The sequence below is a fragment of the Ochotona princeps genome, chromosome 9, assembly GCF_030435755.1.
Source record: "Ochotona princeps isolate mOchPri1 chromosome 9, mOchPri1.hap1, whole genome shotgun sequence".
Classification (NCBI taxonomy): Eukaryota; Metazoa; Chordata; class Mammalia; order Lagomorpha; family Ochotonidae; genus Ochotona; species Ochotona princeps.
The window spans coordinates 6,734,696-6,750,312 of record NC_080840.1 but is presented as its reverse complement, the minus strand read 5'-3'; the positions used below and the strand labels follow the sequence as shown (position 1 = coordinate 6,750,312).

Genomic DNA, 15,617 nt, shown 5'->3' with positions numbered 1-15,617 from the left:
TTGTGAAGATCTTGATGATGTAGCACTCAGTCAAATAGGTCAACAGTTTCTTCAGTTCTGCACAGTGCATGGTGCATTAATGATTTCAGGGTATGCAGCAAGCATTGATGTGTTCACATTCTTCCATGACATTCCACTTAAGACAAAAGCAATAAAACAATGTCAAGGGCCATGCATGAATGCTAATCCAGGGTCACTTCCCCTGGTAAGCACTTAAGATAGAGTCCTCATCTGGGCGCTCCCAGGCAGTTGACACTGTCTCTCCCAGAGAGTAGGCTGCCGAGGGTCAGAGATGATGAAGTGGTCTGTCTGAGTAACCACGTCGGTCATGGCACAGTTGAAGCTGGTGTGCCTTCTGGGATAACTCATGCTGCAACCATGGTCCTTGGCCTGTCTCTCCTGTGTGCCAAAGAATGCTGTTGTGGCTATGAGACTAGTATCCCTGGAAGATCAGTTTGCATCTGCTTGGATTCCCATTGGTCGCAACTCCTGACAATTTCAGTTTCACATCTTCATCACAAAGGTCCTAGACAGAAGGAGTGAGGACCCATGACAAGCAACCAGTCCAGGAGAGACTGTGGCCCCACTTTCTCCCTGCTGCCACCATTTTGGGCCCAGAAAGGGTGTCGAGGGCTCAGAGTTTGAATCCTCAATGTTGAAATACAGGGCAACAGTTCCAGCCTTCAAGGTGTGTCCGGGTGCCTCGTTATGTGTCATCCTCGGGCTGTGCAGGTGTCAGTTGCCAGGTGTAAAAGTGGCACTTCTTTCTTCCCCCCCCCCTTTCCTCTTAGCTGGAGATGAAGGCTCAATGAAGTTACTTCTTTCTTCTCCCCCCCTTTCCTCTTAGCTGGAGATGAAGGCTCAATGAAGTTACTTCTTTCTCCCCTCCCCCTTTCCTCTTAGCTGGAGATGAAGGCTCAGTGAAGTTACTTCTTTCTCCCCCCCCCCTTTCCTCTTAGCTGGAGATGAAGGCTCAATGAAGTTACTTCTTTCTCCCCCCCCTTTCCTCTTAGCTGGAGATGAAGGCTCAATGAAGTTACTTCTTTCTTCCCCCCCCCCCCCGCCCTTTCCTCTTAGCTGGAGATGAAGGCTCAGTGAAGTTACTTCTTTCCCCCCCCCTTTCCTCTTAGCTGGAGATGAAGGCTCAATGAAGTTACTTCTTTCTCCCCCCCCCTTTCCTCTTAGCTGGAGATTAAGGCTCAATGAAGTTAGGAAGGTCTTCCATGGAAGAAAGGGAACCTCAGAGCCCAGGAGCCCGCAACGCCTACACTGCCACAGGAGAAGGCAGCGTGCTATTTTTGCATCTGCCAAGGCTGACTCTTTAGAATGTGTGCTTCTCTTCCTGTTTTGCCTCTGCCACTTTGGGCCCTTAAGCAGTTCTGGCAGTTAAGCAGTCTCTGTGGTTCAAGATGTGTAACTGTAGAGAACACAGCTGATGTTGACCGGGTGCTTCCTTTACTCCTGGCTTTGCTGCGCTCATCTTCCTCACACCTATATCCATGGGTTCATATAATCATACCTATTATTGTCTGTTGGGATCTTTATCTGGCAGTGGAGGAAAGCAAGCTATGACTGGGTACAGCATGGTAGAGCTGTGTGCCAGGTACAGCTTGGTAGAACTGTGAGTCAAATGTGCCATGGTAAAGCTGTAAGCCTGACGTCTTCCATTTTACTGATGGGAAAATTGAGTCCCCAGAAAGGAGAAGTTAATTAGCACAGGTCTCATGTTGACTCATGGGTGCAGGGTGAAGTAGGAACTTCCCCTCTAAACTCAATGCCTTCATTGCCATCCACAATAGCATATTGGAACCTCTCTGTGAACCACCAGTCATAAATATCACATTCTAACACATCTATATGAGAAATGTACTCACCCATGGTAAACCCTAGCCACGCATATTCCAGGAATGTAACTCTCACGGCCAGTGCTGAGTGAAATGGCTTTCCACCAGCCCCCTTCGCTGCAGGAATAAGAACAGACAGGAGCAGGTGTGTCAGTCAGCGACAGAACAGCAGAGGTGTGGACACAGCAATTGAAGTGACTCACAGGGTGCACAGCTATCTTCCGAGGACTGCTCTTGACCATGGTGACCAGAAGTGCTCCAGCTAAAAATATCTAGTTTACAGAATGTGTGTATCCAGCAGGGCACCATCAGCTCCAGACCAACTGACAAACCATCCCATATAGTGGCACCAAATGATATTCTCTCTGTAGGCTGCAAGTGAGAGACTTTGTAAAGTCAACAATATTTCCCATATTGCCGAGTGCCCTGAAGTCTAGCCAGCATGACTGCATGGGGCCACACCAGTGGGCATGTAAATAAGCTTTATGTTTGGTTTGGTTTTATTATTCAGCATGTTTTGAGTCAGGCGCAACAGACAGAAGGGCAATACTTTTTGCACATCAGTGGCTGCATTCTCAAACCCTGTGGTTAATTTCTTTGTTGGCACTGGCAGGTGGCATCTCATCACCCGTGTGGTGGATGCCAAGCCACTGTGAGAAGCAGAAGTTGGTTCCTACGCACTCTCAATAGCCAACTGAAGTTAAAGCCTCATTATTCCCCCCAGATTGGCTTCATCTGCTTTTGAGGGTATTAAAGTTGCACAAAATGAACTCACTCAGATATCACTCGCAGCTTCTCCCCACGCCTGAATATTGGGGGGCTGATGTCAGGAGACGGGTAATCACTCAACACAGCCAGGAAGTCACTCTCCAGACCTGCGGAAACAAATCAACGGCAGTGTTTCCACTGGTCAAGTGCCGAGAGGCACCTGGGAGGGGAGGATGAGGAGGGAAGTGGCTCCTTGGGAACTTCACCCTGAAGGGGTGACAGGTACAGACATCTGCAGGAACCCAGGGCAGGTGACAAACTGCTGCCCATGAGTTGTCTGGACCCCAGTGTCTACACCTGAAAAAACAGTATCCTAAGACCTAAGAGTAGAAGTCCCAGGGTCGGGCTTCCGGTTCTGTCCCTGTATCATCCCACCAAGGTCTTTCCTTCTCTCTGAGAGCGTAACCATGTCTCCCTCCGGGATCCTTGAGAGATGAAAGGCAAGTTTGGTGCAGCATCTTGCAGTGGTGGAAATGCCCTCGGAGCACCCCATGTTAGAGCACTGGAGTTCCATTCCTGGCTGCAGCTTCTGAGAGCAACCTCCTGCTAATGCAAGGAGGCAGCAGGGATGGCTGAAGCAGTTGGGTCCTTGCCAACCATGTGGGAGAACAAGGCTTTCAGCTCCCAGCTTTGGCCCTGATGCAGCCTCAGTCATTGTGGGAGTATGGGGGAGTGCCAACCAGCAGATGGTCACTGTCGATCTCTGTCTCAAACAGAAAGCAGTGGCTCTTGTTCCTGTTGCCTCAGGGACCCTCTGTGGCACCACCATGAGTGAGGTCACCAACTCTGAGGCAAAAGAAAACGCTCCCCGCTCGTAGAACAGGTGGACTCTTCAGAGTTCGTGGAAAATGTGTATTATGCAAAAACCAAGCTCCGTGCTCAAAACTTTTTTGCATATGTTCGTTTTCCATGAACTTTTTTGAAACTCCTGCGCATAAAGCCCTACGTTTGTCTGGGCTGAGGGCAGAGGAAGAAAATGACACTTTTCATTGTGTGTATTGAGTACAATTCTGGTGAGATTTTGAAAAAGGGAAAATATTGTATAGTTGTCTCTTGTGAACACTTCTTACTTTAGACATAAAGTGATAATGCAGGAATTTATTTTTATTTTACAAGGAGTTGTTTGTTTATTGAAAGGTAGAGTGACGGAGACAGGGAGAGGAAAAGAGATTTTCTGGCTACCTGCTTGCTTCCCAAACGGCCACGACAGTCAGATCTGGGTCAGAACTGGAGCCACCACCCCCTCCAGGTCTCCCACAAGGATGGCAGGGTCCCAAACTCTGGGACCACCCTCCAATGCCTTCTCAAGCACATTAGCAAGAGCAACTGGGACTTGTGCTCTAATATGGGATGCCAGTATCACCAGCAATGACAATAGGACCAACCTCAAAACTTGATTTTTGACACCAAGCAGTATCTTTATTGTTCTCCCTTAGTGATTTACTAGAGTTAAGATGCACTCAATGTGAAGTAACCTTGGGTTACATTTCTAGGGATGTCCTTTGTGTTCCAAATCAGCAAATGCAGTCATTGCTGGCCTTGGCAATGACCCCTCCACCTGCTGGATGAGTATCTGAACTTAGAAGACTGGGGAATGCACCATGTCTCCATTCATCCAGCGATTGTTCGGCAAGCATCTGCCATCAGCCAAGCAGGGATGAACTCATGCTCTAGAGAACATGGACACAGTCCTGGCAGGTGTCACTCCCCTGATCCTCAGCGTAGGGAAGTCTAGAGGAAGCTCCAGCTCAAAGGCATGCCTGTTCTGTGTCCAAGTGACTTACTTTCTAGGATCCAAAAAGTCCCATGCTGGGACCCCCAGATCCTGCCTCTCAGCCCTGATGTCTAAGGGGCTCCACATCACATGTCTCTTTGACAAAGTCAAGGAAATGTCATGGGCTAGAATAAGTCAGAGGTAGGAATGACGCTTCCAGAAAAGAATTTGGTTATCAATTGGTATACATGAATCAGAGATTCATAAACAAATTCCTTGGGGAAATTGAGTCACAAATAGCATATAATGTAAAACCAAGAGTTTCTGGTGTGAGATGGAAATAGTAAGTGGTCTCTGACACTTTCCAGCTCAGAGTTCTGGAAAGAGCTCCTGAAAAGAAGCGTGGAGGGCCATGGCAGGGCTGGCCAGGCAAGGGCCTCAGGCCTGTCTCCCTGACAACTTTCCCTGTGCCTGCAAGGAGGGGGGTTCCCTCACATTCTCCTTCACTGAATTTCATAAAAAAGAATCAGGAAGGCTTTCCTTACGTGACCCAGGCCTGTAGCACTGAACCCGGGCCAGCTTGGCAGCCACAAGTCCCGAGTTCTAAGAAGGGGCCAATCTGAATTTGTCGGAGCGAGACGCTTATGCAAATGTGGAGGTCCACCTAAGAAAAAGAACCTGAAATTGCAAGCACAACAGGAGGAGCAGTGCAGGATGGTGCTTGGCCAGTGAGGAGGCCTAAGGGACATGATGGCTCAGCCCTCCAGTAAAGATGCCTGGAGCCTGGGGCTGCTACCCTCCGGTCCAGGCTGGCCATATCTGGCAAGTGAACCAGCCAGACGTTCCTCATCTGTACGTCCAGGGTCTGACCTCCAAGTCTGTGATGGTTTCTGTTATTCCTGGATGGACAGAACTGCTTGTTAGTGCAGTCCTCATGGCCTCTGCTTAGTGTAGCTTCTGACTGGGTGCTTCTGAAAGCTGCCATGTTCCTGGGCCTCAAAACCCCTATAGAGGCAGTTCCCTCAGCCTGGAACACTTTACCCCCCACCGCCTGACTCCCCCGAGCCTCTGTCAAGGCCAGAGCTCCCTGCTCCAGAACTCTAGAGGCGCCTTCGTCTTCCTGCTCCACCCATACCCTCCTGCTCCTTTGAAGCCATCACCCTTCACCCACCATGAATGTTTGTGTTGCTGTGACCATGGAGACCGACCCCCTCTCTGATCGACTGTGGGCTCCGGAGTGCAAGCAGATGTGTCCTACAGCGCTGAGCCTGTGGCAGAACAGTCACCGTGGGAAGGCTTGTTGACTGTGCAGTACTTTTGCTAATGCACCCTTAGAAATAGTCATAGTGCCATGTTTTTAACATAGTCAAGGCAGAAACTGATTTGTGGGGAGCAGGCAAGGCAAAAGTTCCTTGTGAAAAACCAGTGTTGAAACAAGGGCCACAGGTTATACACTGTGTATCAGGAAGAGAACTTTGAGATAAACCGTGTCAGCATGTGGCTTGGCAATGGATGTCAGAGTGAGGAGGCAGACTGTACAACAGAACTGTTGTTTCTGCTGTTCAAAAACACCTGAAGCTAGGGGTCGGTGCTGTGGCACGGCAAGCCACCACCTATGGTGCCAGCTTCCTGCGGGAGCACTAGTTTGAGTCCTGATTGCACCACTTCCGACCACCAGGAAGAGCAATAGAGGAAGAGCCAGGTGCCGATCACTTGGAAGCCGTAAGGGAGCCAGGTGGAGTTCCAGGAGTCAGGCTTTGACCCAGTGCTGGGCTGGTGGTCATCTGGATAGAGAACCAACAGGTGAAAGATCTTTCTTTCTGTCTCTTTCTTTCCATGACTCTGTCTTTCAGGTAAGCAAAATAACTTCCAAATCAAAAAAAGAAGAAAATGAAACCACCAATCCCATCAGGAACATAATGGTTCCAGGGCAGACAAAGGGCCTGGAGAGTGTAGGTTTCACAATAATCAACTGGAGCTTCCATTACAGTTTCCATGGTGACATGGTGATGCTCTCACACCTGAAAAAGCTCTGGGCAGTTCTTGCATCTGGGTTTTAGCTTACAGACTTGTGGTCATGTCTGGTCCCTGGCAGGGCGACTTGTGTAATCCTGGTGCCCTGTATCATGAGCATTAGAAAGCAGGATAGCATTGCACAAGGTGCTGGGGCAGGTCCGGTTGCACTTGGCTGTGAAGAGGGCCCTCCTTAGCAAGTTCAGTAGCTGAGACTATCCTGAGCTTCAGGGTCTACTCTGAAATCAATGTCAGATAAGAAATGCAAGTTTGCTCCTGAAGCTCAAAGATACCACCATGTCCTCCTGGAGCCCCTGGCGTTCTGACTGGCTGAGCGCTTGGATTTCATCAGATAGATGAGGGATGTGAGGAAGTGGGTAGAGTTATTGCAGGCTTAAGATAAGGAAATGAATTTAGTCACGAAATATGTGCCAAGCGTGAAAGGAGAACTCCAGGGAGAATTTTCGGAAGAGCTTTGTAGAAAGAGAATGAACTTTGAAATCAATCAGACCTGGCTTAAATTCCACCTTCGCTGCTTAATAGCTCTGTGATTTGGGGGAAGATTGTATTTTTACCTAACCTGAGCCGGGTTGCTTCATGTATACAAAGAGCGTTGTCTGATCAGAATAAGCATTCATGCAAAATCACGTGCTTAGGGCGACCTCACTGAGTGGCAACTGGCATCCTTTTCGGGAGCTACGGGTTTAGGGTTGCCTCCCCCAAGGCTGATAACTGCCAAAAAGCAGGCAGATGTGAGAATGTCTTCTCATCTAAACACAGACGGCGTCTGCTGAGAACAGGAGCTGCTTCAGACGCACAGCATTTGCTGATGGCTTCCCCCGGGAAGGCCTCAGATTGAACAAAATGCACAAGTGTGTAAAAGAGATGGGTCCTGCAGAGGAATCACACCAGGCAGAACTCAGCTACTAAGACAACTTACTCAGAGTAAGACGGGCCCTTCTTTGTGTTGTTCCTTGGGACATAGTGGTCATTTCTTTGACTTTGATAAGATTTTACTTACTTTTAATGAGATTTTTCATTCACTGGTTCACTTCCCAAATGCCTGCAATAGCCAGGGCTGGGTCAGGCCACAGCCAGCAGCCCATCCTGATTTGGACCTCTCCTGTGGCAACAGGAACCCATGGACTTGAGCCATCCTCTGCTGCCTCCAGGTTGTGCAAAGCCGGGACTTCAAGCAGCCTTTCCTGATGGGAGACATCCCAAGTGGCCACTTGAAGATTGTACCAAATACTCACCCTGACTATTTCTTATTAAGAGCTGTGAACATCCTTCTAGCTCCCAGATGTAAAGAAAGTTATTATTGTTATTATTTTTGCCCCAAATCTTAGTTTCTCCATCTGTTATGGGAAAAAATTATGACTACAGACTATGAGGCTCTTCATATTTCTAAAACCTGGATCAGGGTTCTTTGCCTCTGAAACCTGCCCCATTTTCATCCAGTCCTGCTGGCCCTGTGGACTTGGTGACAGTGTAGTTCATGTCCTGGAACCAGACTAATAGAGAATGTGCTGGAAAGCCTAGTTTGGGAGCAGATGTGCAGAGACATATGCCCTGACATCCCCATGCCTGGCATAGGAAAAGCTCCCCAGTTGCCACATTGCCAACCCCTGGGGCCGTGGGGGATGAAGGGCCCTTGGCCCGTGGACTCCTTACCTCACATCAAAGGAGGCTACTACACTTGAGTGTGGGCCTACAGCAGGAATAGGAACCTTTTTTCTGCAGTGGGCATATATAACATCATTCATGGACGATGCGAACTTAGCAACTCTGCTCATATAAGATTATTGAATTTCAAGTCCCACTAGTGGTGGCCTAAAGCAAACAGCAGAACCTGCCCACCCTCCCAAGCATTTGAAACTTAACTGAAAAAGTTATGAGGAAGGGGTACATTAGTTGAGAGGGAGTTTGTTCCATGACGACCCCAACCTATGGCACTCTGCAGACAGGGACTGTTACGTCCCCAGCTGCTCCTTCCCTTCCTGCATTGCTGATGTAAGAGAGAAAAGGAAGTAAAGATGGCACAGTTGATAAGGGGAATTTGGGGGTTTGAGGGGTTGAAAAGGCAACACACCAGTACTTGATGTGGTTGCCTGGTCATAAACTGGGTACGACTTGGGGAATTCTCTTAACCAGTGGGTGGTGGGGTGGGGAGACCCCTCACCTTGTCTTTAGAGGTGACCTCCAACCCACATAACGGAAAAAGAGAAATTTGCTCCCATCCCAATTTGCATCTGAAAAAGAAAGTCAGGTGAAGCAGTCTTCAAGGGCCACTGTTTGCCAGAGACTTGCTCAACCACACCCTGAGTCCTGGACGAGAGTATGACTGGGACAAGTGCTTGCCAAGCCTACCCAGTCCTGGGTGTAGCACTGCCATGTTTCTAACACTGCTTCTGGCCAGCAGAGGAGGCCATGACCTGAGCCAGTTTGGAGAAGATGAGAACGGTAGCCCAAGTTGCCTTCCAATGGTGGCAACAGGAGGGGGCAGCCTGCCCAAGTGTACCATGTCCTGGATTTTATGTGGGAGATGGAAGATCCTCTTCCTGTTAGGAGCAGGCAGGAGGGAGCACACATACTGTGCTCCACATTGTACTTGCACTACTGGGAACACTCCTGCTTTTCCTCCATCGGTGTGATGAGGGGAGTCACTAGGCTAGAAAACTAATTGCACTAAGATTATGCTGAGTCTGACTGGCGGGTAGGGCTGGTGAGGTCTTCCTACATTCACGGGGGGACTTACAAGCGTCCATCTCAATGTGTGAGCAGGGTAACCAGGAAGAAGAGGAAAGGTCCCTTTGTGAAACGTTCCACTGAAGCCAGGTAAGAAGCAAGAGCCTAAAGCAAGGCAGAGCCCAGCATGGCAGACAGGAAGGCTGTCACTGATACTATAGCACCTGGGAAAGTCCAATGTTGTCACCACATAGGAGGTACTCCCTAGAACCCAGTGTTGAAAGGAAGGGAGAAGGCCCCCACATCCCAAGTCACCCTTGGTCATCCTGTGGACGCTGGTGGACATGTGGCCTCCTTGACCTCCAAGGCACCCACACAATGTGGCCTCTTTCCTGTGCCAGCATCTGGAACTCTCAGCAGTAAAGTCAAGGCTGTTAGAATTACAAGTACAGCTGAGCTGCAGGCATCGTGGATTTGATCCTCGGCCTTGGCCTTCAGCTCCATGCTGTTCCTTCATGGTTGCTGGGAGGACTCTTTGTAGCTATGAGAGACCAGCTCAACCTGCCTTTTCTTCCAAAGGCTGTTCTGGGGAGTTGATATGACATAGAGGGTGGACAGCCACCTGTGACGCCAAAATGCCATATGGGTGCCAGTTTGAGTCCTGACTGCTCCACTTGCAGTCCAGCTCCCTGTTAATGTGCCTGGGAAAGCATCAAATGACGGCCCAAGCATTTGGTTCCCAGCCATCCACATCAAGACCCAAGTGGGGTTCTAAGCTCCTGGCTTTGGCCTGGTCCAGATCTGACAGTGGCAGCTATCTGTGGAATGAATCAGCAGATAGAAAGCTCTATCTCTCCTTTTGTATCTGTAACACTAACTTTCAAAAAAAAAAAGTCTTTACTGGAATGCTGCCCTCCTGGCCTCCTGCCCAGGGACACAGGATTTCTTTCTTTCCTACGGGGCAGCCTTTGTGGTGGGACACTGATGTGTCATTTGCAGAGTTAACACGTAGCAATGGTAAATAAGGCACTGACTTTCAGAATCAGCAGGCCCTGGCTTGAAAATCGGACTCTGAAAATGGCAAGCGATACCCCTGGGCACCTCAATTTCCTCATCTACAAAACAAAGGGCTTGAGCCAGCTGCTTTTGGAGAGCCACCTCCACACCTCCACAGTGTGGCCAAGGGATGCACACACTTCGTGCTCTTGCACTTTGCATGGCAAAGTGTTTGGGTCACACACTCGGCACGGAGACCAGTCTCCTGACGCCCTCCCCAGGAGTCACTGCCCTGTTAGGCAGTTATCAAAACCCACCGGCAGTGTAGGTTTCATCCTGCCTCTCTAGAACAGAGCCAGGCGAGTCAGCAGAGTCAAACTTACCATCTGAGCTGGGTAGAGGCCTCTCAGGGGGTGCCGGGGTAGATTTCATGCTGTTCCCCATCTCTCCGTCTCGAGGGGCCACTTGGAGCCTGGAGTACAGGATACACACACGGAAAATCAGCCGCGCCCCACGCCCTGGTGACGGAGAATGCCCCAGTTCAGAGCGCATGGTGCATCCTTGCGCAGGCAGCCTGCTCGTGAGGGGCGTCTACGTGTGTGTGAAGACGTGATGTGCGAACGTTGGTTACATGGCAGCTCAGCTTCTTTTATCAAGGGAATGACAGAGACAAACCACAGAGAGGGAAGTTTCTAGCAAAGGCTGTTGGGGGCAGAAGTTTCCATCCCTCTGCTCTGAGGAGGCAGAGTTTCTACCAGACGCCGAGCTGCATTTCCGGTGCTCACAGGCCATAGCCACTGGCAGATGCTTGGTGGGAGTTCAGGGTACACACAGCTCAGAGCAGGTAGAAGGGGAGAGAGAGTCCGCTGGGTTCCCATTTCCTTCCATCTCTCCCCTGGAATTTTTGTTTTATTAACAAAACTGCTCGGGAACTTGCACCTCTGCCATCACTTCTTGAGAATCATCAAATCCCTGCCTCCGTGTACTCATTTTGCCATGAAGAAAACTGAGTCTCAAAAAGGGGTGACAGGTCAAGGTCATAGTGCAGCTAGATTTGCAGTTCATTTCATGTGGCAGGTGGCCAATCCTGAGCAAGTAGCTGGTTTGTGTTTGCCTGCTGAGGGCAGATCATCACAGGACAGACTTGGGCAATGGCCACAGAATGCACTGATGAACAGCACTGAGGAACTTGCTGGGTGGCCTGGGATGCTGTACACACCAGGTGTGTGCATTTCCCTTCTCTTTCCTGGTGTCATGTATGTCCTCGTCAACATGTGACATCTGGGCCCTGGAGCTCGTGTGTTGAAAAGGGACATGAGGGTCACAGGACAGAGTGTTGGATAGGTGGAAAAGGCTTACAACCACAGCTATTCCTGTCTGGTGGGGACAGAGCCCAGAGGGAAGGGACAGGTGCTGACCAGCTGCAAATGTGTCCCATCTCTGCTCTTGGTATGAAGGTGGTAGAAACTTGGAAGGGCCGGCCAGCTCCCAGTGGGCTTCCTACATTCTCATCTCTGTTTCTCACATGTGCAGCTGCCCCTCGGCTTGTGCCAGGCATCATCCTGATAAACCCATCCCCTTAAATTTGCCAACACCGCAAGTTGAAAGTAGATCTAAACCGCTTAAGCTGCTGCACACTGTGCAATCCCCCAGGATTTGGGGGTCTGAAGGGGAGCTGTAATGCCCTGGCACCACAAGCAAGGGGGCATCTTATGTTGTTAACCAGGAAGAAGATGCACTATCACAAAGCATCAAACACCTATTTGCATGGTCATTTGGATGATCCTAAGTCAGGAACAACCTAAGCATTCTCTGGGAAGATGGAGCTCTCAGAGCAGGGCCTTCCCAAGGATGCTGAGGTCTGCCTGGCTGTCTGATTGGGCGAGGAGCATCTGGGATCTGGTGAGAGACCTAGCCTAGCTAAGAAACTAGGGAAACCAAATGAGGGATTTTTAAAAGTTCATATATGCTAAGCAAGTACACCAATAGTTTTCATGCATAACTTAAAGTGCCACATCATACTATTCCCCAGGTAATTACAATGCTTGCAAAATTTACAAACGCCTCTACTGCAGCATAAAGATGGGGCTGGAGGGGACTTCAGGTTCAAAGTCAGGTGCAAATCCCATCTTCTGATTTTGGCCTTGATGACTGCAAAGAGTGAGGCCCAAGGAAATGAGAGGCCTGGGTCCTTCCCTCCCCTGCCCTCCATCTCCTTTTCCCAGGGGACACCTTCAGTCCTGGTAGGTCCTTCTGTGGGCTGGGCAGATTTGAAGAGCATCATCCAACAGCAGCCCCTGGCTCGGTGAAGGCACTCCGAAGGCATGCTCAGTGGTGAGAGCAGAAAGACATGGGACCCATCTTCCTTCCCTCAGCCCAGCAGACACTTGCAGGGCACCAGAGGAGTCTGGGATGTAAACCAGAGCCTTGAGAAAGCCAGCACCATGGGAGACCACAGACACAATGGGGACAGGCACCAACCAGGGGTCCCGTCTCAGCCTTTACCAGGGAAGGAGCAAACCCAACTGCCTTCTTGACTCCGAAGGGCTCACAGCCCTAAGGAGAACATGTGTGTCAGGTGCAGGGGCCTCACCAACATCTCAAAGAGGGTGTGACTGCAGAGACTTCCCATCAGACCTCACGAAGCACATTATCCTACACACATCTCATAACGTAGGTATGTGACATGTACAAGCTATCCCATACAGAATTCAAAGACCATGCATGTGATGTATGTGGACTATCCCATAAAGACCTCACAAAGTAGGCAGGTAACATGCACAAGCTATCCCCCACACTAGGCTTATGACATGCAAAGCAATCCCATATAGTTTTCAAAAGCCACACATGTGGTATGTGCTGTGAATAGGTTATCCCACATTCACCTCGTAAGGCAGACATCTGACGTTTGCAGGCTATCCCACACAGACCCCCAAGACAGACTATGCCATGCAGGCTACCCACCACCTCCTGCTCCTAATTCTTCCTGGGTCGGCTGCTCTGCCTCCCCACCGTCCCAAGCTGCTCCTATGCCTTGGCTGTCCAGTCTGTCATCACTGAGGCCTTTGACACAGGTGTGTGCTGGCCTAGCTGGACCCCTGCTTCTCCAGCAGGCCCTCACCTCGGTGCACCTGGCACCCTTGGCAGGGCCTTTTTCTCTTTTGGACCTGACATGTGGTCGCAGCTGTTAGGAAGCACCTAGCCACTATGCCCTGAACTCTAACCCCATTTGCGCTGCCCTCCAAAGGCTGTGCTACCCCTTCCCTCCAGCCCTGCAGCCCCTCCCCCATTTGATCCTCATTCCTACAGCCAGGTCTGAGCAACAGGCTGGGACTGTTAATCACAGCCATGGCAGAAAACTAGTCAGGAAGAGGCTGCTGTCTGTCATCATGAACTCCAGCATCGCCATTCTTCCTAATATCATTTATGCCTTCGCACATGCTCACATGCTGTTTGTGGGGAGGTCCCCGGTATCTGCTAAAGGGTGATGGGGTGAGGAATAGAGCCTGCCAGCTTGAAACTGTCCAGATAGGAAAATTGAGATCCATCTATAAAACCCAAGTCCAACATACCCAGGGCTGTGAGCTGAAGAAGGCAGTCGTTCCTGTTTGCCCAGGTGCTTGGTCTACCGCACGCCTTCCCTGTCGCAGCACTCCAGCCTGGTGTGCTCACCGATTGAATGCTTTGTGAGAGCAGGGGCTGCAACTGGTCCCTCAGCCCAGCAAAAACGCCCCCCGAAAGAGCTCCTCAGTGATCTGCTCATTGGCTTCATAATCTCCAGGAAGGAGTTAAGTTAGGAGAGAGAGAGAGCGAGAGAGTGCCTCTTGTTGGAAAAGAGTGAGAATGCCCCTGAGAATGAAAGCTGGAGGTTCCCTAATGAAAAAGCTGAACAATTTGATTTAATCTGTGACAGTTTTATGCAGTGGCTGCAAGTGGGAGAGAGGGGACCAGAGACGAAATTGCTTCTAGGAACAATAGGAAAGGGCAAAAGAAAAATGAGTTAATTAACACTAACTCAGCAAAGGTGGGATTTCTTCCACCCCTTCCTCTGCCATGAGACCTGTAGGTTTCAGGTCAAAGGACCCTGGTGTGAATACCCTCGTTGTCCCTCCAGGCTGTGGATCAATGATATTGTCTTTATGTGACCTTGGGCCTCAGTTTTGTCTTCTGAGAAATGAGATGAATGAAAGAGATGATCTCCAAAGACAGATCCTTTTGACCTCATTTAATTTTAGCTATCAAGACTCAACGTCTTTTCGAAAGCTATTACTCCAAGAAAAGATTCGTTGTCGTTTCATTATGAAATCCCGCTAGACAGAATCCAAACTTTTGCCTCATGTTCTTGGAGAAAATGGAGAGGCAGGTCATATGTATGACAGCTGCTGTCAGAGAACAGTCTACAGGAATCCCAGGCCACGAATGCAATCAGCGTCTCCCAGACCCCTCCCCGATGAGAACGCCAGGGCTCAGCCCACCTGTCCAGCTGCTGCACTCCCCGCCGGGGACCTTACTGCTGTCTCAGATCTCTGGTCAGGATGTGACTGGGCACCATGAGGGAACGTGTGGTGCAGAAGGGACACATGCTGCCAGGGAGTCACCATCAGGAACACAGCACCTGTGTGCCAGCAGCTCATAGCCATCCCAGTTCCCACATGGTGAACTATTCCCTTGTGTGCTTTGCATCTCCTAAACACTAGGGCCCAGGCTTCTCAGCTGCCTGATCCACCACAGAACCAGGAGCCAAACCCCTGGTGACAGTGGGATATGAAAGCCTGCTTACAGAGGCACCCCTGCTTCCCTTTGATCTAGAACCTTCTTGAACAAACTCTGACAGCTGCTTGTGCCTTCTGAGACGTGGAGCTTCATGCCTTGAGTAGAGAAACCTCATGTTCATCATGTGTAAGGATCCATTCCAGAGTTCATGGGAAAATGGAAGTCTATTTTATTAAATCCACCCTTTTTCCCTAATACTCATCTTTTACTAACTTTTGGAAGAACTCATATATATATATATACATATATATAAACACACAGACACATATCATACACATATATAGATACAAAGTATACACACATACATAGAACTATATATATGTATATAGTTATAAATGCCAGACCATATATATATATATATATACACATATAGTTTCAAGATTCTTTGCACCAAAATAAACTCATCTTCACATTCCATTTTTCCATGAACTTTGGGAGCACTCAGGGTCCAATCCAGCAGCCACGATGACCCCCACAACAGCCCATCACTGGGTCAGTCAATTTCTATTTCCTGTGAGATAGGAAGCTAATTATTGTATGACCTCCCATATAATACAACCAGACTTCTCACCGCCATGCCGTTTACAGAGAAGATCAGTTAGGGCAGACATCCCAGGTGACGCAATGCGGAGGAAGTCAAACTGGGATTTTAAGCAGAATGGCCTGTCTCTAGCACCTCTGCTTCTGCGCACTGGTGAGTGTTGCCTTGTTTCTACCCTAAGGAAGTAATGGAAGTCTACTTCAGTGTTATAACCTTTGGGGAAACCCTGAATAGGAGGGATGTGCAGGCCCTAAGGGGTCTCTTGGCTGCCGCCTAGCCT

The 15,617-nt window shown here is 49.6% G+C and overlaps 2 protein-coding genes across 5 annotated transcripts in view; one reads left to right on the top strand and one right to left on the bottom strand.

The window, feature by feature from the left end:
- Positions 1-15,617, top strand: part of TG (thyroglobulin) — a 205,445-nt gene that overhangs the window by 137,766 nt on the left and 52,062 nt on the right. The gene's annotated exons all lie outside the window — the stretch shown is intronic.
- Positions 1-15,617, bottom strand: part of SLA (Src like adaptor) — a 54,469-nt gene that overhangs the window by 8,545 nt on the left and 30,307 nt on the right. For 2 of the 4 annotated variants that reach the window (XM_058668459.1, XM_058668460.1), the window contains exons 2-4: positions 10,407-10,495; positions 2,620-2,719; positions 1,875-1,961 (exon numbers count right to left, since the gene is read on the bottom strand). In XM_058668459.1, coding sequence (XP_058524442.1) covers positions 1,875-1,961; positions 2,620-2,719; positions 10,407-10,467 — 248 coding nt within the window. In that variant the 5' untranslated portion in view covers positions 10,468-10,495. Of the gene's footprint in view, positions 1-1,874; positions 1,962-2,619; positions 2,720-10,406; positions 10,960-15,617 lie in introns of those variants that run through there. The other 2 variants (XM_058668458.1, XM_004580736.2) reach the window with 2 other exon arrangements.